This window comes from Rutilus rutilus (assembly GCF_951802725.1).
Source record: "Rutilus rutilus genome assembly, chromosome: 3".
NCBI classification, from domain to species: domain Eukaryota; kingdom Metazoa; phylum Chordata; class Actinopteri; order Cypriniformes; family Leuciscidae; genus Rutilus; species Rutilus rutilus.
The window spans coordinates 16,090,984-16,114,698 of NC_140211.1; the positions used below are offsets into that span (position 1 = coordinate 16,090,984).

A 23,715-nucleotide genomic window follows, 5' to 3' on the forward strand; every position below is an offset into this window, starting at 1 on the left:
TCTGATTGGTTGTTGCGGTTTGAAGCCTTGGAGATGGTGTTCATGGCTACCTGACTGTATTTGTACTCTGTATGTATATTATATATTTTTATTTCACTGTCCCCCGAGTTATTATTGTGTTAATTAAGCAGACGTCGTTAATTTTGTCCTCTCGCCACAGGTTAAGAGAGTTTGAATAACTTTAAAAGCAGTGTTCTTGTGGAGAATGGTCAAAAACCGCTGGCTAAATGCTAACAATGCTAATGCAGTAACAGTGTATGTCAATCACAGAGTTTGTCAGATTCTCCTTCAGTTTAATGATACGTGTTAGAGTTATCGTATCATTTATTGCAGGGATATTATAACGAGTTATGCGTGTCTCTAAAAAAGAGCAGCTTTAGTATTTGGTTTAGGCTCATTTTAGCTGCCACAGCTGGTTTAGCACACCAGCTAACAGATTCATTGTTCTCAGTGCAGCAGCTACAAAAAGGATGGTTTACCTTTTATTTACTTTATTTGAGGTGGTTAAACTGCAGTTGATGGTATATATCACAGATGTTAGCGGACATTTATGTTGTTAAAGGTAAATGTAGGTGTGCAAATGCTCGCTGCAGCTGTTTTTTCAGAGTCTGAGAGACAATTTCATTGTGAACTGATGGATGGCAGTAAATATTTGCTCCTAGACAGAGAGCTGATCAATGTAATGACAGATGAGTGTGAAAATGAGACGTCACCATTTAGGTGTGGCTAAATGATGATTATGTAAATATCTATATGAATCTGCATTAATATAAATTAATACATATAAATGAAAGGATATTATATAAAAGATGAATGAATCATGTTAATGATGATGATATTTCTATATTACTCTGCATCTCTAGAATGGAGATCTGAAGTGGATATGAATATGGATGCAGAACTCAAAGGCTGTTTAAGATCTACAAGACATTAATGAACGGTAATTTTGTCATTTCGAATTATCTGTAGGCAATGTTTTTAAATATTTATTAATTTGTAATATGTCATATTGTTTTATACAAGTTTATGTTGTGTGAGCTCGTTTATGGGTGGTTTAATAGATTTGCCTTCACAACAGTACTTTCCATAAGTGCATAGATGCGCCTTCCATGCAAGACTATTTTTTTATCATCTTAAAAGTGATGTGTGCAATTGTTTTCTTTTCATACTGTTTTTTGCAATGAAAGATAATTAATACTTAGTCTATGTATTTGTTCTATCATATCTATCATGTTGTCTTCTTAAAGAAATATATTAAAATCAGCATCATACATTCCAAAGAAACACTGTTTATATATTTATGTAGTAATTATCTCGTATGATAAATTATGTAATAATTATCTCAAATGTACTGCTCATAAGATTTTAAGTATGCTGACACTCTTGTAACACAAATAGTAATTTATAATTGTGTTTTTTATTACAATTTTACCAGTAAGAGGTCTATACACATTCACTTAAAGGTATAGTGGAGGATCTTTCCGAATTTTAGATAAGACCCGCCCTCTCCACTTTTTGAATAAGTTTGATTGATTCACCAGAATGATTGACAATTAGGAGGACCAATAGTAGGTGATCCACCCGGAAGTAAAAAATCCTCCGCTATACCTTTAATTATTTGTTTTTTTTAGATTTGACAAAATAAAATAAACATTTGGAATGATTGTTAATATTAGTGCGATATCCAGTAGCCTAGTTTTATTTGTGTTTTATATATTTTTCACACACATACACGTTGCCTACATATATTATAGAGCCTGTGACATTCAAAGCATTCGATTTAAATGCAGCATTCAAATGAATAATAATTCTAAAATCTTCTGTAACATTTTATACATATGTTTTTCTTTTATTAATAATGAAACAGTGAGTACTTAGTAAATTAATGAGAAATCGATATTCTAAGCTGATCAAGAAAACATTTTATTGGCATTGGCAGATACTTAAGGTTACAGTGTTGGTATCTATATTGGACATGCAAAAGTTGTATTAAAAATCTCCTTTGGGACATTTGTAGTTGACTCCTCTAAAACATGTAAACACTCTGACTGCATAACATACATAATTGATCATCTTTCGATTCAAAATGAGGAGCTTGTCTATCAGTAATGTCATCCGTGTGTGTTTGTCTGCAGGGACACAGGAGCGTCTGACGCCCGTACTGCGAGATGTGACAGGATGCTGAACCATCACTGCAGAAGGAACCCAGAGTTACAGGAGGAGCTGCAGATCCAGGCGGCGGTGGCGGCCGGCGATGTCTACACTGTCCGCAAGATGCTGGAGCAGGGCTACTCGCCCAAGATCAGAGACGCCAACGGCTGGACGCTGCTGCACTTCTCTGCGGCGAAGGGCAAGGAGCGCTGCGTGCGCGTGTTCCTCGAACACGGAGGTAAAAGGTTTGGTTGCTTTAGGACAGTGGGGAGATGGGCAAGTCTGATTTAATGTGTCACTTGGTAAGAAAATATCTTGAATGACCAGTCTAGATTGACACTTATTATAAACTGTGGTTGGCTTGCTGAAGGTGGCACTCGAAGGAATACGTTCTCCCAAAAAATGGTCATTATGTTACTTATCCTAAAGTAATTTTTAAAACACAGGCTTCTGTTTTCCACACACTAAAAGTAGATAGAGATGTAAACTACCAAGCTCCAAAAAAGACAACAAAGCGTACTGAAAATTTATAGTTTAATGTGTATTAATCAGTATATAGTTTGAATATGTAAATTTGATTTCACAATGATCAAGTGGCAAAAATCAAATTTTCAATGGCACACTCCTGATAACCAGTTCACAACGGTGATATTTTACGCTCTTGCATTATAATTAGGTTTCCTATCTTGTCATCTCTTTATCCCTTAAAATACTAAACTAGTATTATGTTGCTAGAAGAGACAAAACTGTTCTGATGTTTAAGTGTGGTAATGCATGCTAGACGTTAGGGGGCGCTATAAAACTGCTATTTTTGTCAAAAGATCTGCAGATGGAATGATCCACAATTAAGTGTTTAACTGTGCAGTTGCACTGTCCTCTGTGCTTATTGAGATTCAGAATAAATGTAATGTCTTAATTTGCCCTTACACAAATTAAGGCCTTCAATCAGAGCTAAAATGAATTCATGGCATTTAAAGTCATGGCATTAAAATGTCACATGCATTGCAAAGTATTGCAAGTATTGCAAGTATTTCTTTATGAAATATTTCTTTTCTCAGTATTTCTTATGAAAACTTTCATTTATATAAAGTTTAAACTGGCAGATGTTTGTTCTTGTTTTAATCATAAACTCACTTTATTTTGATCAATTCCACCAAAAAATATTTTTTGATTCATATTTTACGTCATTTTGCATCTCAATTAAATGCGTCTTGATTTAAGAATCTAAGACATTAGCACTGGAAAACAAGACAAAAACACTGAGAAAGAACAGCACTTTTTTTGCAGTTTGATCAGAATTTACAGTAAAAGTTATTTCCATATTCTAGTGGTTGGGAGCAGAGGCATTCAAGCGACTTATTTTGTAAAATGAATTAATAAGTAACAGAAATCTGTTGGAAGTGTCACTAATACAACTCATTGTGTTTCTTTAGTTGGTCTTAAAATGGTCTTAAAAAGTCTTAAATCTACATTCATTAAACCTGTAGAAACCCGGATTGATTGATTTTGTCAGGAAATGTAATTGATTTTCCTGTAGTTAATATAAATGTTTCTAGTTAAGTTCAGTTTGACATATTTTACATATTTATTCATAACTACTGGAAAATGATAGATAAATAATTGAAATGATTTGGTCAAAGCTGTAAGAGCGCAGAAGTATGAACTTTTAGCTAGCTAAATGTCATACAAATAATTATGATAAAAAATTTAAGGGACTGTAACTGTAGTCATTTATTAACATTTTAAGAGTTAAAAATAAATAAAAAGGATTCCTTTTAGTATTTGTATACAAATATTGTACATGATAGAATGTAGTAAACATTACTATTTTATATATCTTAAGTCCACTTCCATTCATGTTTTTGGAATCCAGCCTACATAATATAGTAATATAATATAGTATATACATAATATAGTTATGTTAAAAACAAGTATAGCCTATCATAATGCAATCGTAACATTAATTTATTCAATTTCACATGGCATCTTAAGATTTAAGTACATTTTCAAATGTCCAATGTTAGAGAGCTTACGTTACATATTACTGCAAAGAAAGATAGATAAATGCAAATTGACTTGTGTGATAATAGTAGGGCTAATATCATCTTTTTTTTTGTTGTCAGTTAAACTAGTTTGGTTTTGTCATGTGTTTATCCTTCAAGCTGTTTTTTTCTTCTCTGTGATCTCCAGCGGACCCCACAGTGAAGGATTTCATCGGAGGCTTCACAGCTCTGCATTATGCTGCCATGCACGGCCGTGCCCGCATCGCCCGCCTCATGCTGGAGTCCGAGTACCGCAGCGACATCATCAATGCCAAGAGCAATGACGGCTGGACCCCTTTGCACGTGGCGGCCCACTACGGCCGCGACTCCTTCGTGCGTCTCCTCTTAGAGTTCAAAGCCGAGGTGGACCCGCTCAGCGACAAAGGCACGACGCCGCTCCAGCTGGCCATCATCCGCGAGCGCTCCAGCTGTGTGCGCATTCTGCTCGACCACAATGCCAACATAGACATTCAGAACGGCTTCTTGTTGCGTTACGCCGTCATCAAGGGCAACCACTCGTACTGTCGCATGTTCCTGCAGAGGGGAGCGGACACTAACCTGGGCCGGCTGGAGGACGGACAGACGCCGCTGCACCTGTCGGCCCTCAGAGACGATGTGCTGTGCGCTCAGATGCTGTACACGTACGGGGCCGATACCAACACACGCAACTACGAGGGCCAGACCCCCGTGGCCGTTTCCGTCAGCATGTCTGGCATCAGTCGACCCTGTCTGGACTTCCTGCAGGAGGTCACAAGTAGGTTCTTCTTCCTCTCTAAATCTTTATATGTGGACTGTCAGCATTCTTCCTAATTTTTTGGTAGATGGTAACAGTAACTATATAGTAATAGTAACTATAGTAAAAATGTTTGGCACACTGATTAGGGCGGGTCTCAGTATTCTAGGTGACAGTACTCTTTTGAAATCCTCTAGCGCCACCAACAGTCCAAATTTTCAAGTACGTTTTAGCTAGTAACTTTTGAACTAATTGAATCTTTGTGTCTTATTTAACAAATAACATTTTTTTTCACATCTTTATTTTAGTGGGTGACTATATTTATGCACATTGATCTCTTATTACGGTAAAATTGAATTAATTGAATTATTAATACTTTTAATCAGCAAGGGCATTTATAATGTTACAAAGTTAAAAATGTTAAACATTTTTATTTAAATTAAATGCTGTTCTTTTGAACTGTCTATTAATCATAGAATCCCAATAAAATGTTTTACTGTATTTTTGATCAAATAATGCAAGCTTGGTAATCATAAAAGACTTCTTTCAAGAAGATTTAACACAAGTTAAACATTTAACATTTACACAAGTAATGCTCAGTCAGTACTAATTTGTAGTGCATTTTAGAGTTGCAGTTTATTTTTCATTCTTTTGCATTTTTATTTGAAACAAATATTTTTTTATTGCCAGCATTTATAATCATTTTAGTTAATCGTTTAAAAATAGTTAAACAGTAATTAATAAAAAAAGTTAAACAAATACAAATTTCAAATATGTACTTTTTTTATTTATTTTTTAAGTAAAGTTTCTTTGAAGCCAAACGTGAAAATCTAAAACTTCAAAGATAAAGTTGCATAACATGATATACCTTGTCTAAATGTCACATTATAGTTGGTTTACTTTTTGTTCCTTTACAAAGATTTTTTTTTTTTTTTTTTTTTTAAGGAAAAGTTTGGTTCAGCTCAACTAAACTTCAAGGTTATAACTTTTGTGAAGCTATAAAACCTTATTAATTACAAAAATGTCATCAGATTCAGTTCCCTCCATAAATCAGTCTCTCTCGTGTGTTTGCTGCAGTTTAAATTGCAATCCAGTTATGATTTAGTGATGCGCACAGCAATATATTGAATATTGATATGTATCATATATGAAGTAATTGCCGATACACAGCCCTAATTGCAGTGCACATTATAGTTGGTATACTTTGCTCTTTCGTGTGTGTATATATACACACACACATATATGTATGCATGTGTGTGTATTTCATTTTCTTCTTTTTAACTGCAAGTTTTGATTATTGTTTTTGTTAACGACAGTAACTAATTACACCTTCGAAGCTTTAATTTTTCTGTTACACAATGACACTCATTACAGATATAAGTTTGAAGAGAGCTCCAATCAAGTCAAGCGTGAAGCATTAAACCTCAAAGGTTAACAAAAAGAGTATCATCAAAGGAGGTCATATTCACTCTTTGCTCTAGAAAGATGTCAAATCTCACGAAGAGCAGCAGCCGATCTGTAAGTTGAGCAATGGCCTAACCTCCCGAACGAACACCATTATGATCTCTATCCCCCACACAGAACAATCGGTCATCTGAGAAAAGCGAGCCGTGTTACCTGAAGCACTAATGATCAAGTACGCGACAATGGCCGCATTCCTGTGCACCGCTTCAACTTTGATATCGCCATATCAAAGCCACCTGTCTGTCGCAGACATTTACTCGCTGTCAACTCATTCAGCGTGATCCGATTTCACCTTGATTATTTATTAAAAAGGCACTTCAGCGGCTGTATTTACATGGACGACTCAGACTTTGAGAGCATGACTTCATGTCTTGAAGGGAGTGACCGGTTCGCCTCTGTGAGAATGCGCACTGATTTCATTTGGCTCTCTCTGCCGTCACCTATAGTTGCGAGCTTTTGGTAAGGCATTGAGACTGACAGAAGACAGGGGCTGCAGATGGCCGTCTCCAGCTCTTTGTAGTGGTTTTTCCAGCTGGCTTCATTTGTGGAAGCACAGCCTGTGTGCTATATTGTGTTGGGACTGGAAAACTGGCCCATTAAAACTGATAAACTCTGTGCACCGGGTTCCTGGAACTCATTGCAGAACTTTCTTGATATCTTTTAAGATGACAAATGCAAAAAAAAACGTATTCGATCTTTTCTTTTTCTTTTCTCCCCTGATGGCCACTTATTGGTGGTTTTCTGTGCCAATTTGTTTTAATTGAATGTCTGGTTTTTACTGCTGTACCTATGAAACATCAAACCTTTTTCTGCTTCGCCCTGAATATACAGTATATACTTTGGTTTTTATGGCAGATAAACACACAAGGGTCAGACTGTCCTCCTTACATTATAAATTGACTTATTATTATTATGAAAATATTTTTTATTTTTTTTATTATCTGCCAACTGTCCGGTTTAACCTTTTTATTAACTTGACAGAGCTTACTTACATTTGTTGCATTTTGGAGAGTGTTTTAATGTTTTCACAATTTTCTTTTAGTATGATCTGTGTGAGTTTGCCATTCACATTTTGTTTATCTCGTGCTTAATATTCTATTATGCTTAAAATTTTTTGTGTTTTTGTAATTTTTAATTTTTTTATTTACATTTTTTGTGTCTTTATAGTTTTTATTAATTTCTATTTTATTTTAGTACATTAATGAAAATGACAAATGCTCCCATGGCAACTAGCTGAAATAAAATGAGTTTAAGATTTAAAAAAATAAATAATGGTTTTAGTTTCAGTTGACTATAGTTACCCTGCTCTAGCCACAAATCTTTGGTATTTTTGTACGTTTTTCTCTGTTATCAGTTTAAATTAGTTAATGCGCAGTAATGCAATCATTTAGTTTTTATTAAATGTCAACATAGATTGAATTTAACCTGACAGTGGTTGTGTTTCAGGGCAACCCAGGACTTTGCAGGATCTGTGCAGGATAAAGATCCGGCAGTGCATCGGCCTGCAGAGCCTAAAGTTTCTGGAAGATCTGCCCATTGCCAAGGTCATAAAGGACTACCTAAAACACAAGTTCGACAATGTTTGACGGAAGCCAACAAACTCATTTCTGTAGGTTCCCTTAAGACTCTATGCAAACTCTCTTTTTTCATTTCTACTCAAAACCTCTGGGAGCAGGTGCGGCGTTTTGTACAAGCGGAGTGAAAAAGCTTATTTGCAGAGTAACGACTGTGGATCGGGGAGCACTGTAATGGCCACGTTTGATTCGTTTCGTAGAAGGTGTCCTTTCATGCATGCCTGGAGAAATTCCTGACCCACGAGGGAAGAAAAATGCGGACGTTTGATTTGACCAATATCTTTTTTTTGTTCTTAAATCAACAAGGCCTTTGTAAGTATTTAACTTTGTTTTCTATCGTCTAAATTCTCAGACAAGGAAAATATAAAACCCTTTTAAACTATCAAGACAAATTGGCAAATATTCAGGCCACTCTCACAATTTTGTATGCATGTGCTATTGTCCTTTTTTGCTCTGGAGAAATTCTTTGGTCTATTAAGTTATTAACCCTCTGTTGAGAATCCAATTCATTCAAATTTAAAGAGAAATCATACCAAAAAACCCATAAGCTCTCAGTTTTTCTCTGCAAACATTTCAGTTTTTGAAAGAATGCCTGATTTAATCTGATTACGGTATCAGAGGCTCTTAAGTTTCCATTCAAAGTTCTAGTCACGAGAGGTCTACATAGGTGAACGTATGTACGCGCATAAATCATTAACAAACTTTATGTAAATAATTGTCATATATGTACAGCAGATATTTTTAGACTATTTAAGCCACAAGCTTGCGTTATCAAAGTGTTTTGGGGGTTTTGTTGAGTTGTGTGTTTTTCATGTGACCTGTCAAGGGCTTTCATGTGGGAATGTCCGAATCCCCAAAGAAATGGAAAATTAGATTGGATTACAGCTATAAGTGATGCTTAATATTAATTGGCCATAATTTCTTTAAGATTTTTTTTTTTTTGTTACATGCACATGAAAAATCTCTTAAATCTTTGCAATCAGTAACTTTATTTTATTTTTTCATATTGTTTATTAAAGATTTGAAATGCACTTAAGTTTGTTTTTTCTTCAAAATATAAACAGTTGTCAAACCCACTTGTAAGGTCCGCATAGCATTAAGTTAGTTCAGTTCATTTGACACGTCTTCAAGCGAGCATTCAGTTTGTTTCATACATGTGTCATTCAGATCGCAACTGGATTTTTCATCTCCCCCCCCTAAAATCTCAATCAGTGTAAGAGTTTTTGTGGGAGATACTTTAAATATCAGGACTCTGAACGGACTCTCACTTTCACTCTAGTCTATTTTATTTCAACCTTTCTCTAACACTAGCTGCCTTTACTTGCAATCTGTGATGCAGTACAGCTACAGCATTTCACCACATCATGAACTCAATTCAAGAGCATTAAAGTGACCTGCCACAAAATTTAAATGATCTCTTTTTTTGTCGCATTTAGGTTCAGTTTAGTGTGTTTTGGGCGTTTGTTGGGACGAAACCATCTCTGGATGACTGCTTGCTACCATAATGTATTGAACTTCAGAACAATGTTTGGAGGACTGATTTAAGAGCGAAGGAATGTTTTATGGGAATTGTCTTTACTAAGCGAAAGTCTTCCACAACTTCTACTACTGAATGTATATAATCTGCTGTTTGCAAGTTTCACATGTACATTTGTGTGAATAAATGGATCTCATAATGTCCCCATTTGTTATTTTTCAAAGTCTTATTGCTGTACTTTGAAGCAGTAATTGTGCCGTGTTCATCGATTTGCATCCATTTTTCTAGAGTTTGATGACTTTCTAATAAAATGTCTGCTAAATATGCTGATTACTGAATTCATTGTTCATTTGGTAACTGTATATTGCCTTCTAGGTTTTGCTTTCTTGCCATCTTTACTTTTAACTGCAGTACAATCCACCCTAAAAACACTGTTTAATAATCACCGGCTGCTTTAAGTTTATTTTAAAGGAATATTTCAGGTAAGATAGAACATCGAATCAAAATTGACCCTAATTTACACTTGTTCCAACTCTAAAATGACTTTCTTTTTCAGTTTACATCACAAATCCTTTTTACTACTTCAACCTCTTCAACGATCTGCCTTCATTCCGGTATGTAATGCCACTTTCCATGATCCAAAACAGTCCTGTTCTGCATTTCTTTTCTTTTTTATTTATCCAGTTTCATTTCATTAAAACAAAATGTCCAGATTACAGAAGTGAAAAATAGCATTTCTTTTAAACTTTATCAACAGCATTTGCAGAATACTGCTACTTCGCTCCACCTCTCAAGACTAATTTATATTAAATCCATTTAAAATAATGTTGCAATAAAATGCTTGACATTGAATTTGTTTTTTTTGTTTTTTTGCTTTTAAACCCTCCAGAATTACTTTTTAATTAATTAACTTTATTTTTGATTTTACAATCTGCAGAACAAGTCAAAGTTATTTCCTGTGCACTCTCAGAAAAAAAGGTACAAAATCTGTCACTGGGACGGTACCCTTTCAAAAGGTTCTAATATGTGACCCTGGACCACAAAACCAGTCACGAGTTGCATGGGTATATTTGTGGCAATAGCCAATTTTGACCAGTATGGGTCAAAATGATTGATTTTTCTTTTCTGCCAAAAATCATTAGGAAATTAAGTAAAGATCATGTTCCATGAAGATATTTTGTAAATTTCCTACCGTAATTATATAAAACATTTATTTTTGTGAGTGAATGCAGCACAATCGCGAACATAAATGGACAACTTTAAAGTCGATTTTCTCAATGTTTCGTTTTTTTTGCACCCTCAGATTCCAGATATTCAAATAGTTGTATCTCGGCCTGATGCATACATCTCAATTAAAAAAAAATTACCCATGTGACTGGTTTTGTGGTCCAGGATCACATAATTTAGGTACTAATATGTACACTATTGGTACCAATATGTACCTTTGAGATACCAATATGCACACTTTAGGTAAAAAGATGAACCATTTGAAAGGGTCCCATGCACCCCAGTGACAGCTTCTGTACCTTTTTTCTGGGAGTCAACAATTTTATTATGATTGTTTTGATGATGCGGTAAAACTACATGTTTTGAATCCCGAGTGTTATGAAATTGTATTAAATTGTGTTTTCCAGGCCTGAAAACATTCTGGAAATTAATAACATTTTTACAAAGTCACGAAAAGTTGATGCTCCGCTTCAGATAAACTGCTCTATAATCTCTAAAATAAAAAAACTCACACAGTAAAATTCATTAATGGAAAGGTGTGGGAACCCTGTCTGATGCATCGATTCGCACTTTCCCGTGGTCTCATATCTCATCGTTATGCCATTACAACCAAAGCTCTGGCAAAGCTTGAGAGAAAAGCTCATCCAGTGCCACGTTATCTCAGTAACGTTACAGGTTCCTGCGTACGGGGCACCTTAAATGACGACGCTTGGCACCGTATCACAACTTATTCCAGAGATCTGAATGTATTGTTTACTTGAGAATGGCTGATGTTTTGTTGAAAAGCGATCTCTCTCGCTCTCTTCGCTTTCCCAGGAACGGCGTTCTTAAATAAAAAGGTTTCTGCTTTCCTGCTTCTCTTGAACCCATGCGAGCGGGGCCCGTGCCAAAACTCTGCAGTGACCTAAGAATACCGGTGAGTGATATATTTGCGCATTCCTACGACAAAAACACGGGCCGCTATCATTTATCGAATCACAGGTAACATTACACAATAAAACAATGGCATCTCTCTGTAGCCCGTGTTTCCTTGCAGACAAGCAGAACAATGCGTCTATTGTTGGTGGTCCTGCCGGATGGATGGTGTCCTCAGCGGCGCTAGAAACAGGTCTTCCTTGAGCTCGGGCCGCCGGCTTCGGGAAACTCCCTGTCTGTGGGCATATATCTGTGAGGAAGAGGAAAGATCCATTTGAATGTGTGGGCTGACGGCCACAGGAGGAAATGTGCAAAGCAAACGCAACAGTGCTTTGTGTGTTGGATTGTGGTTATCGCTAATCACTTAGTGTGTAGGAAGCGGCGATTACTTAACGAGTAAAGGTCATTAAGCTTTTCTTTTTTTTGGTGGTGTTTTCATCTCTAATTCTAGTGAAATTTCTTCTAATGCTGGATTTGGATTTCTTCGGGAACACTTTACAATAAGGTCCCATTAGTTATGTTAATGCGTTAACAAGAGTATTTGGTAACACTTTACAATAAGGTTAACTACCTTAGTTAACGTGAACTAAGAATGAACTGTGCAATACTTTTACAGCATGAATTAGTCTTAATATTCAGTTAATATTCATTTCAAGTCATTAAAATCAAAGGTTGTATTTGTTAACATTCGTTAATGCACTGTGAACTAACATGAACAAACAATGAACAGCTGGATTTTTATTAACTAACATTAACAAATATTAATAAATACTGTAACAAATGTATTACTCATTGTTAGTTCATGTTAGTTAACTAATGAACCTTATTGGAAAGTGTTACCGAGTATTTATTAATATTTAATGTTAATATAAACACAACTGTTCATTGTTAGCTCAGGTCCGTTTAATAACTGTGACTTTAATATTGCATTAGTAAATGTTGAAATTAAAATTCACTAAGATTAATAAACGCTTCTGAAGTGTTTTTCATTGTCATTTCATGTTGACAAATGTAGGTAATGTTAACAAATGGAACCTTATTGTAAAGGTTTTTTTTTTCTTCTTTAGAAGTGCACTGAGGCAAGCATCACTATTATGTTGCTCACGCTTGGGGTTAGTGATCTGAACAAAACCTTCACCCGCATGAAACGTGTGTGTGTGTGTGTGTGTAACTCATCCTAGCAACATGGTGTCAAAGTTTGCATGTGCAAGCAGCACTCGCAAAAAATGTAAAGATCCCTTTTTTTTTCAGTACGATCAGCCTCTCACACTGTCCAAAGAAATACCATAATGCACAGCAGGCCTTTTGAGGAAATACTTACACTTGAACAGTTTTGACTATTTGTCTCTACTGTTATCTTCATATTCAGCATGATAAAAAAAATTTCCATGTTCTATTTCCTTCTTACTTCCATCTCTTCTCTTCCACCCAGAGAGCAAAATAGTTTTGAAAATAGTCTCTTAATCTCACCAAGGCTGCATTATTTGATCAAAAATACAGTAAAATCAGCAATACTGTGAAATATTACTACAATTTAAAGTAAGTGGTTTCTGGTATATATTTTCTGTAAAATATTTAAAAATGTAATTTATTCCTGTGGTCAAAGCTGAATTTTCAGCATCATTACTCCAGTCTTCAGTGTCACATGATCCTTCAGAAATCTTTCTAATATGCTGATTTGCTGCTCAAGAAACAATTCTTATTATTATTAATGTTAAACACAGTTGTGCTGCTTAATGTTTTTGTGGAAACAGTGATTTATTTTCAGGATTCTTTCAGGAAAGTTCAAAAGAACAACATTTATTATAAATAATACATTTTTGTAATATTTATTAAATGTCTTTACTGTCTTTTTTTATTCATTTAATGGATTAAATTACATTTTAAAATATATTACAACAGAAACTACTTAATTTAAATTGTAATAATATTTCACAGTATTGCTGTTTTTACTGCATCAAATAAATGCAGCCTTGGTGAGATTGACTACTTTCAAAAACATTAAAAACCTTACTGTATATATATGAATTTGATGATGAATTTTTATACTATTTCTCTCACTCTGTGTTGCTGTCACACACACACACACACTCAGGGTTGTTTATCAGCTCGGCTCTCACGGGCTGTCCGGCATTGGTATGTACCGCACGCCACGGGGTCACGCTTCCGTCACAGCCCGTGGAAGCACAAAAGCATTTTTTTTTTTAATGCTCGTATTCCTCCACTCGCCTGTTCCGGTGCCATTTTTTTATCAGGTCTTCATTTAGCTGCTGAAAGCCCAGACTGAGGCTCATGCGGGACGTGGTGGTGCAGAACGAAGTGAAAGGCCAGAAGAGAGTCCTTCCCTCCCTCTGGGCCCGGGAATAAAAGCCCGCGACCGGAGAGCTCGAGACCCGCCTGCGGCGTACACTGTCAGCCTTTGTGCTCTCGCACCAGTGTAATGTAAAGCCCCTAATTTTAAGAGCAGCGTACAGGTGCATCGGGGAATGAGACTATAGAAGGTCGTCTCTCATTAACAAGAGAGCAATGCAAGAGAAAGAAAGAGGGGGGCCGCCATGGGACAACAGATGTGTAGTCTTAATAATAGCCGTGTTATGCTATGGAGGAGATGGACGTATGGCTCGAGAATAAACTGTAATTAGATTAAATGAAAAACGTGGTCTCATATACATTACAGTCATGAATGTCTCGAATCAATGCCTGAAAGACCTTTTGAATTAAAGGCTTCATTTTGTAGACAAATATTAACATCAAAATTAAAATTGTAGCTTTTGTTATGGATGATTTGGAACTGACAGTGAAGGGAAAAAGTGTCCACAACATGCATATGAACTTTAAAAGCATCCCGTTATGCACATCGTGAATGAATGTCCAGAGTGAGCAGAACTAAAATGTTTTTCTTTGTGGTAACTTGTTAGTATGGGTTAGCTTTAGACTAAAAGGCCTATTGTTGTCTGTTTGAAAACCTGGACTTTGTTTTAACTCCTTATACGATCTTAATTTTGTGTTCTCAAGTTGATTTAAAGACCCTTGTCCAGTTCTAATAGCGCCGGGCCTTTGATCCAGTGGAATGTCAAACATAAGGAAGCTCGCAGAGGCCTCATGTTATCTTTATAGCAGAAGACCCAGAAAAATCAAACATGCGCTTATTTGACATATTACGAGCATGTGTCGTACAGATGACGAGGATGAGTCACGATGAGAGTTGGACTGCTGATCCACCATGCTATTGAAAATGTAAAAGCTTGGCTGAGTGTCATTCGCTCAAATGCTGCTGTCTTTTATTGCCTCTGATATTGTTTCATCTCCCACTGCTCGTATGAGTGACTCATAATGCGATGAGAAAGATTTAAGAGATCTAGTCTGTGAACAGATGCAATGGCAACAGTGTTAGTAGTCCTTGTCTTCAAGCTCTAACTAGTCTCTTGGTTTTGCATAATGCAGGAAAAGATCAGTAGATAAGATGTGCAATCTGGAAAAAGCTGGCTCATGGGTTTGATGGTCTAGAAGTAGTCCATTTTAGTCAATCCAGTTAAAGTTAAATGTTGACTAACTTAAAATAGCATGATCTATTGACCCGCTTTAGGTGGTTTGATGGCCTCAGCTGGTTTAAGCTAGTCTAGCTGATCTCAGAGCTAAAATAAATAAATACATTTAAAAAGTGCCCCAAAGCCCTATAAAACCATCAAAACAGACCAGCCGAACCAGCTTGGCCAGGCTGGGAAACTATCTTAACCCCTTTGGCTAGTTTACACTGCTTGTCCAGTTATTATCTGGCATCTCTCTCTAGAAGCGTGGGTATTTATGACGCATGTGGAGTTTGTTGATTTTGTGTTTATTCTAGTGCTGTCAGTTGAGTGTGTTAATATAGTGTGATTAATTATAAAGAAAATAATATGATGATAAAAATCCTGCAATTAATCATGACCTCTGGCAACTCAATTATTCTCCCAGCAGAGCAATTCAAGCCTGAAGAACCGCTGGCTTGTTTTTGCGAAATGGACCGCAAGGTCAGTGAAAAACCTATTTTCAGTGATACAGAAATATTGACTTTAAATGTAATATCCATTCAGTGTTTTCTGTAGCTCGGCTGACAGAAAGGCCGATGGATTGATTCTCAAGGAACATACTGATCAGATTTATAACTTTTGTTATAAAGTGATTGTGAGTCACTTCTGCTAAATGGATAAATGTAAATGTTTTTGTCTACTACCAAAAAATGTATTAATATTAATAAAACTGCATATGCAAGTAATGTGATTTATTTGAATTTTAAACAAATACTTAAAAAAATTTTAATAAAATCAACTAGTTTATTTGTTATTATATTTTTGATCAGCTTTAGTGTTCATCTGCCACAATAACAAAATGATAGTAAAGACATAAAGAGTTAATTTAATTTAATTAATAATCATATCATGCAATTAATGTATAGTTTTATTCAAATTATAATATATATTTTACTCTACTTGGGCCATAATAATGTTATGCTTTTGAATCATTTTTGTTTGTGAGCTTTTGTGGGGAAATTTTGATATAAATGATTCATTTGGTTAATCATCACGTAATTAGGTTTTGATTACACTTTTTAATAATTATAGTTCAAATAATTGTATCTTTAAATAAAATTAGCTTTGATTAAAACATTTCATTCTTTTTTTTATACAAATATAGTATTTTTATTATCTTTTTAACAAGCTTTCAAATATTATAATTTTTCTAATTATTTTATTTTTAATAAAATTATATAGCTTGTTTTTATATAAACAAATGTATAAATGATAATATTTATATTATATATATAAAAAAATTATCAGCATTATTAATATTTTCATTTGACAAAATAGCGTAATGAATATTTCTTGTTTGTGGGCTTTTGTGGAGAAATCTTGATTTGTGTTTGATTTTAATTCATCAGCATATGATTTAATTGGAACATGACTTACCATGTTGGCAACAGTTTCCAAATGACAATAGCAAATTAGACAACAATGACAAAGTGACTCCATAACTCAAGCTCATTTTGCTCACAGCTGAGATTTAGATGCGGTTTATCTCTTCATCTGTTCATTTGCACAAGCGGAGTGAATAAAAAGGAGCATGACAGCTATCGGTGTAATGGTTTATGTCAGAACTCGCACAGGCCTCTCTTTGCATTTACCTCATCAAGGTTAACGTGGTCCTCAGTAAAACTATGATGAGCGCATGTGTTTTAGTTTAAGGGCTTCCATTCTTAAACCTGACCCTATCAATGTTGTGCCAGACATTAAAAGCATTTGCTTTGCAAATTATCATGATTTCCCATTGGAACGCGTCCCAAGTCAAGGCCCCAGCAAACGTTTCCCATGAGCTGGCATGCCATTGCGCTTATGCCAAACTCATATATACGGGCAGTGATTGTTTTCTCGTCCTCTGCGAACACCGTTTTGTTTTGTCCCACTGGACGTGCTGACAAAATATCAAGTGACACCATAATTTGATCAGTATTCAATAAAAAGCTCGAGAGGTTGACGGGGCCAGTTGAAAACACGCGCTCTCAGGGGAAAGAGGCACAGATCTGCCAGTGTTCAGCCGGAGAGAGAACAGGGCTCGGGAAAGATCCAAAAACCAGCTGGATGGGTTTCAGCACCGAGTCTGGGACCCAGCAAGAGAGACCAGACTATTAGCGCTCATGCAGAGAGCTCTAGCCGGACGCTGCGTTCTAAATGGAGGTCCAAGGACTGAGAGAGGTGGTTCGGGTTTCCCACACAAGTGTGTAGTGATTCAGAAAAAGGCCATCTAAAAGAGGTCCGCTGGGTTTTCTGTTGAAAAGCAGCAGGATGGATAACTAGGTCAGATAAAAAACGCAAATTAATGAATGTTTCGTCATTTTCGTCGCCCTTGATTCCCGAAGTATGTTCCCATTCATTTTTTCTCAGGCATTTGAAGAAATCTTGTTTTCAAAAAAAAATAGTTTCCCATGAATTACATAAAATCTAAAACAATCGTATAATATGAAATTGACTTATTATATGTATCAAATTAAATGCATTTGAAGCTTATTGCCAAATAATAAAAATCCATTACATCATTTGGAATGTTATATGGGACTGAGTTTATTTTATGCATTCCATGGTTTACATAGTAACAGTTGCTTCTCTGATTGGTGGGTCTCATTTAAAGCTCATTTTCTTTCTCATTTCAAATATGACATTGAAATCTCACTGTCTTGTTCTTGTTCCTGCAGAAGCAGACTTCCTTATAACTCGCGTAAGGTCTATATGTTACAGTTAGAAATAAATTCTGCTGTTTCGGTTTAAATGACCATTTTTAACTGAAAATGGAAAGTGTTTTATGCGTTTTGGCCGTTCATTTACACAGCAACGGGCCTGAAAACTCAAACTTTTGAAACCGTTTCAAAGTGCAAGTTTTTGAAAACGATACCGTTATCGTTATCGAATTTGTGAAAACGGTCGGTAACATTATGCGCATGCATATTACATGTTCAGACTATAGGCATGCACAAGTAGCCTATTTGACTTGACCCCAGTTCACATTATCCTGACATTTTCCTGCTTAATAATCCAGGGTGACTTAATAGACCAACCTCATCGTCCTTCAAGACAAAATTGCTCAATGCTTTCGCCATCTTGATTGTTTGTATTCACCGCTCTGTAGAAGAATTCATATGTGCGCAGACATGTAGAGTTTCTTTACAAACTGACATAGGTAGCCAACTACTGACCTTTTCGCAGATCTGTGTGAACGGTGATCGTTTTGACAATGTTGTTGTCTGTAAGCAAAACTTTTCAAATGCAAAGGAAAAACTTTTCAGTTTTTAGTAGTACATTGTGTAAACGTACCCTTAAACACAGCTAATTACCTGGTTTTGGCATGAAACTCTAGATGGAGCAGGCTGAGAGGTCTTTAACATCATTATTTACATAGCACAGCTGATTGGTTGCTGTGGCATCAGCGGCCAATGAGCTACGGCTCAACATTCAAACAAATACCAGGGTGTTGCTGTTAGCAATATGCAGCACGCTTTCAGAAACCCTCCACCTTCCCCAGCTCCACCTGTATAGATCTGCTACTGGGGTTAAATCATGTCTTACTCACAGCAATGTCTGATAATATTGATTACCACAAAAATAGCTTTGTCCAGTCCCAAAAAAGGTTACAGAGAGGAACTTGCAACGGAAGTGAATTTTGGAGGGTTTAAAGCATAAATGTTAAGCTTATAATGTAATAAACTTCTTTATACAGAAAATACACACAAAAAATCATGCTAGCACATATTTTTGTGGCTGAGCTATTGAAACAATGAATATTAATGTTGAGGCCTACAGAGTGGCCCCATTTATCATAGGCTACTTAGATGATGATGCTTCTTCGGTGGCCTGTAGTGTGATGCTAACGCAAACATGTTTATAAAACCAAAGAACATCCCTTCTATTAATAGGCTTTAGTAACTATAAACCTGTGGTCTGAACCTGTCATACTAGGCCTCCCTGCGGAGATGATGTAGTTTATAGATAACCACAGAGCGAATCCTGTCGCCCGCCTGCTTGTCTTATTAAAAAAAAACAAACGGAGCGAGGCGGCTTGGGTTTCATCAGCCATAACCGCAGCCCTTTCAATGTTTATTTCCACACTTAATAACCAGTTTCATCTGTCAGATGCCTATTCATTACGCTTGGGGGAATCATTTAAGTGTGTCCCATGACGGCAACCGTCATTGTCGCCACCGTAATAACACAAACGGATTCACGCGTTTCAGCCACGGAACAATAGCTAACATTGACGCTGTGGCCGAGAAGCCCCTCGCTCGCTTGCAAGCTTTGCGAGGCCAAAAGTGAGATGTAAACAGTGTTCGGTCATTCAATCTTCTACATAAGAACAGCGCTTTTGACAAGGAGCCCTGCATGTAGTCACAATAAGGCTCAGTTCCCCGAGCGTCTGTAGGCCGTCTCCCCCGCGACACATTATCTAGCGGGCCACGTTTCAGCGCAACAGACGTCCACTGTGATGACCTCGCTTTAACAGGTGCGAAGGTTTGCAAACTACAAAACCAAACCATAGATGAGACTGAAATCATGGTGGTTACTGATTAGCATGATTGGCTAAATTATGAGTCTGCTATAAAAGGAGTGCAAAATCTCCACCCAAAGATCTTGACCTCTATGGTTGGGGACAGTGTTATTTTATTATTTATATGCTTTTATAGTCTTTGTTAATATTTTGAATTCTTTTATTTTTCATATTTTTCAGTTCTTGTTTTAACTTGTTTAATTTTTTGTAATTTTATGTACTTTTAATTTGTATTAGTTTTTTATATCATCACTATTTAAGTTTTTTTTTTTTTTTATGTTTTGTTGTTTTAGTTTATTATTTCAGATTTTTTTTTTTTCACGATAATAAACCTTGTTGGGAGTTTATTCAAATCTGGTTACTTAAAAAAAAAAAAATCAAGAAACAATTTACTTTCATGATGTTTGGTTCCTACAGTTTTTGAATGTTTGCATTCTTCTAAATTCTAGGACCAATTATACATTAGAAAATAATAAGAGAAGTCCACGAATCAGAATTCTACCCAGTATTCCTTATAAATCACATTCCTCCTCTAGAGACTTGTGCTGTCTTTGCCTCCCATGTCTTTTGACCATAAACAAAGCTTCTACTTTATAGGTGTCAGGAAATCTAGTGTAATTCAGCCTTGAGAAATGCTTCTATTAGAATTTTTTTCTATTTTTTTTATTTCTTTTTAACAAAATATAAGGATATCAATTTTCAGAAAAGTTTCTTGAGCAAATCAGCATATTAGAATGATTTCTGAAGGATCACGTGACACTGAAGACTAGAGCAACGATGCAAAAAATTCAGCTTTGATATCACAGGAATAAATTACATTTTAAAATCAAATAAATGCAGCCTTGGTGTGAAAGAGAAACGTTTTTAATAATCTTACCAACCCCCAAATTATGGTAGTGTAGGCTATATAAAAGTAATAAAAAATTTTTTTTATATTTACTGTAATGAACAATTAATTTTTTGCTCAGTTTTCATTGCTATGTAATTTTACAAAATGTTTCTCAAAAATGTAAGCAGTTGATTGTTGTAGGCCTACGTTTTCATATTCGTTTTTGCTGTCGTATTGCGGTAGAGAAAAGAAAAAAAAATGTGTGAGAGAAGCTAATGCTGCAATTTCACAAAACTGTCCACAAAGGTAATTTCATCAAGTATGAAACACGAGCCCTAACTGGAGAAAACCAGCGATGACAGACGTTATATCTAAGGTTCTTTTGTTAAGACAGTTTTCCTCAATAAGCTTGCAAATTGCTCTGATCTTAAACACAAAGCGCTCTCTCACTCGAGCAGTGATGAGCAAACCTGCGGCAGGAGAAGTGAGGTGCTGAGAAACGCCGAGGGTTTGGAGTCGGAGTCGACTTCAAAGAGGTAACGGTGACAGCAGGCACAGGGACCAAAAGAGGCCCGTCAAAGCCTGGGAGCCGAACCACGGATACAAAATCCTTGGATGATGGAGTCTGAAATTAGCGGCAGAGGAGGACAGTAACAAAGTGCATTTAGGCTACTTGAGTACTGTACTCAAGTACACTTTTTGAGTATCTGTACTTTACTTTTTTTTTCTGGAAACTTTTTACTTTAACTTCACTACATTTGAAAGACAATCGTACTTTTTACTCCACTACATTTCTGTCAAGGTCCTTGACTAAAAAGTAGTAACGGCAGTCAGGTGATGATTTTGGTTGGAAATGTTTGACCAGTAGTATCTGTACTTTCACTCAAGTAAGGAAGTTGTGTACTTTGTCCACTTCTGATTAGCGGCCCTTCACAGACACACATTTAAAGCTGCAGTGCGTAGCTTTTTTGAGGTAAAAATTATCCAAAAAATTTTTTTGAGCAAGTACATAACCAGCCAGTGTTCAAAACTATCTGCTTGCCTTAGCTCGATTCAAAATGGTAAGCTTGTAATAATGTATTTAATTCCAGTGGTACTGGTGGATTTCCACGGGAAATTCAAGCATGTCTTTGCCTCATTACGTCACATCTGTACACATAAAGATGATGTCTAGGCTAGTAGGCTATGTTGCGTGTGAGGATGTTGGAGGTGGAGATTTATAGCCTTTTCTCACAGCACTTGATATAATTAAACTTAGCAATTTGATGGCGGATCCAGAAAGGTTCAAACGACAATAACCAGTGACAACTGGAGATTCACCCGTTGTAAAACGCGAAAGACTTCGGAGAAAAAAAGAGACTGCAAACGGGCCAAAGCGAAACCAAGGATAAATATCGGGAGGGCATTAAATGTAGTCACGCAATGCTGATGTTGTTAACATTAACAATTTGAGAACAAAGTATAATTTGTACGGTTTGACATGATATGACAAGCGAGCGTTAGATTTAATCAGCGCGATTTACTGCAATGCTTTTTTCCCTTTTAACATTAGTTGGTCAGAACAAAAGTGGATGTTACTTGTTCAGACGACATTTTCCGGTGAAAATTCTTATGTTAGTCATACTTCCAAAAAGTAGAATCTGTGATTGCGAATGACAGTAGGCTATCCACACCACCAGCGCGGTGACTGACAGCCGCACATTCTCCTCAAAACATTAGATTCATCCGCGCTGTGCCGTGCCGAGGCACAACACACGTAAAGTTGATAATTCCACGAATAACTGCAATTGCAAATTTCGAACAGAGATGGCGACAAAGAGGAAAAACTGCGTTTGCCTGAAAAGTGAAAATTGTCATCATTTACTCACCCTCACAAACTGTTACAAACCAGTGTTGCTTGAGTAAACAATGTCTTTTTGCACTTTTTGGTGAACTCTTCCTATCTTCTGTATATATATATTTTTTTATATATATATAAATACACAAACTGAGACTGCAAACATGTTTCTAAAGACGCCTAGTAAAAATCTGCCTCATTACTTTGCAAAATGATATGATAAAAGAAATGTGAAACTGTATAATTAAGTGATAGTTTTAATAGTCTCATGCGTGTTTTATGGTCGTATCACATTCAAAGTGGCTTGGCAAATAATATAATTGTATGCATAGGACATAATAACCAGACATGTGGAAACAGAGCAGAGCCATTTGAAAAACAGCTCAGCAGCAACAGCTAATACAAATACACACAATGGCTGAATGCTGAATGAGTTGTTCCTTGGCGACTAATGGCGATTTCTTGTGTTGTTCAAAACAGCGAAGAGCTGATTGGTCAGATCAGGTTTGCGAGCCCCGAATGCAACCTTGCCATCTCGAGGATGAAACGTACGCAAGAATCACACAATCATCATTATTGCATGATGAGCTTCAACCCTGTGTGTTAAAGTCAGCCAATGTCATTATCTTTTTTTCCTTTAGCTATTTTTTTTGTGTTGGCGATCTAATGTTTGGATCTAATGTCCACTAACAAAATATATGAGAATCAGTGACGTGCTATTTGCTAACATGCTTTTTGGTCATTTTAGGAGCTTGACATGGGAAAAAAAAAAGTTGCATAAAATTCTTCTTTATATCTCCTTTTGCACCCCACAGAAAAATAACGGTATGGTGAGTAAATGATGACTTTTCCTTAAAGTAATATATTTAAGACAACCCATCCTTACATCGGCCCACAGTTCTTCTGCACTGCTCAAGTCTGCTTTGTACATGCTTCGCTAGACTAATTGGCTCATTTCTATCCCTCAAAAACAAGGTTGACCTTATCGAATCGGGTCCCAGCCACTGTAGCAGAATATTACTATATCTGCCTGTGTTTGCTTCGCTTTTATCCAGTGTATTTTGCAACAAGCCTGAGCCCTCTTCATTTTCATAAAGGCGACTGAAAAGGCTCTTTGTTTGGGCCTTTGAACACCTGGAGGGAGTTATCTTAGGATGACTGGTCCTCCTTTGCTTCCATGGTCAGTCCGTATCGAGCTGATAGCCGCTGCCAAAGCAGTGAGCCACTGCACTCACCCGCTCACGACACTGGCTTCAGTCAGCACTGATATTCCTGAACCACTCTCCTGGACTGCAGTAAATGCCAGTGGAGATATTCATGAGGGAAGTAAAATTGTTATGTTAATTGTTAATACATTTTATAATTAATTAATTTTTATATAACTATCATATTTTTA

At 36.3% G+C, this 23,715-nt stretch overlaps 1 protein-coding gene across 1 annotated transcript; it reads left to right on the top strand.

Moving 5' to 3' along the window:
• Window positions 1-3: 3 nt before the first annotated feature.
• Window positions 4-9,763, top strand: asb7 (ankyrin repeat and SOCS box containing 7). Its single transcript, XM_084403905.1, has 6 exons — window positions 4-69; window positions 864-940; window positions 2,136-2,389; window positions 4,342-4,947; window positions 7,837-7,999; window positions 9,401-9,763. The coding sequence occupies exons 3-5, from the start codon at window positions 2,179-2,181 to the stop codon at window positions 7,974-7,976; spliced, it is 957 nt and encodes a 318-aa protein (XP_084260031.1). The 5' UTR covers window positions 4-69; window positions 864-940; window positions 2,136-2,178; the 3' UTR covers window positions 7,977-7,999; window positions 9,401-9,763.
• Window positions 9,764-23,715: the final 13,952 nt, after the last annotated feature.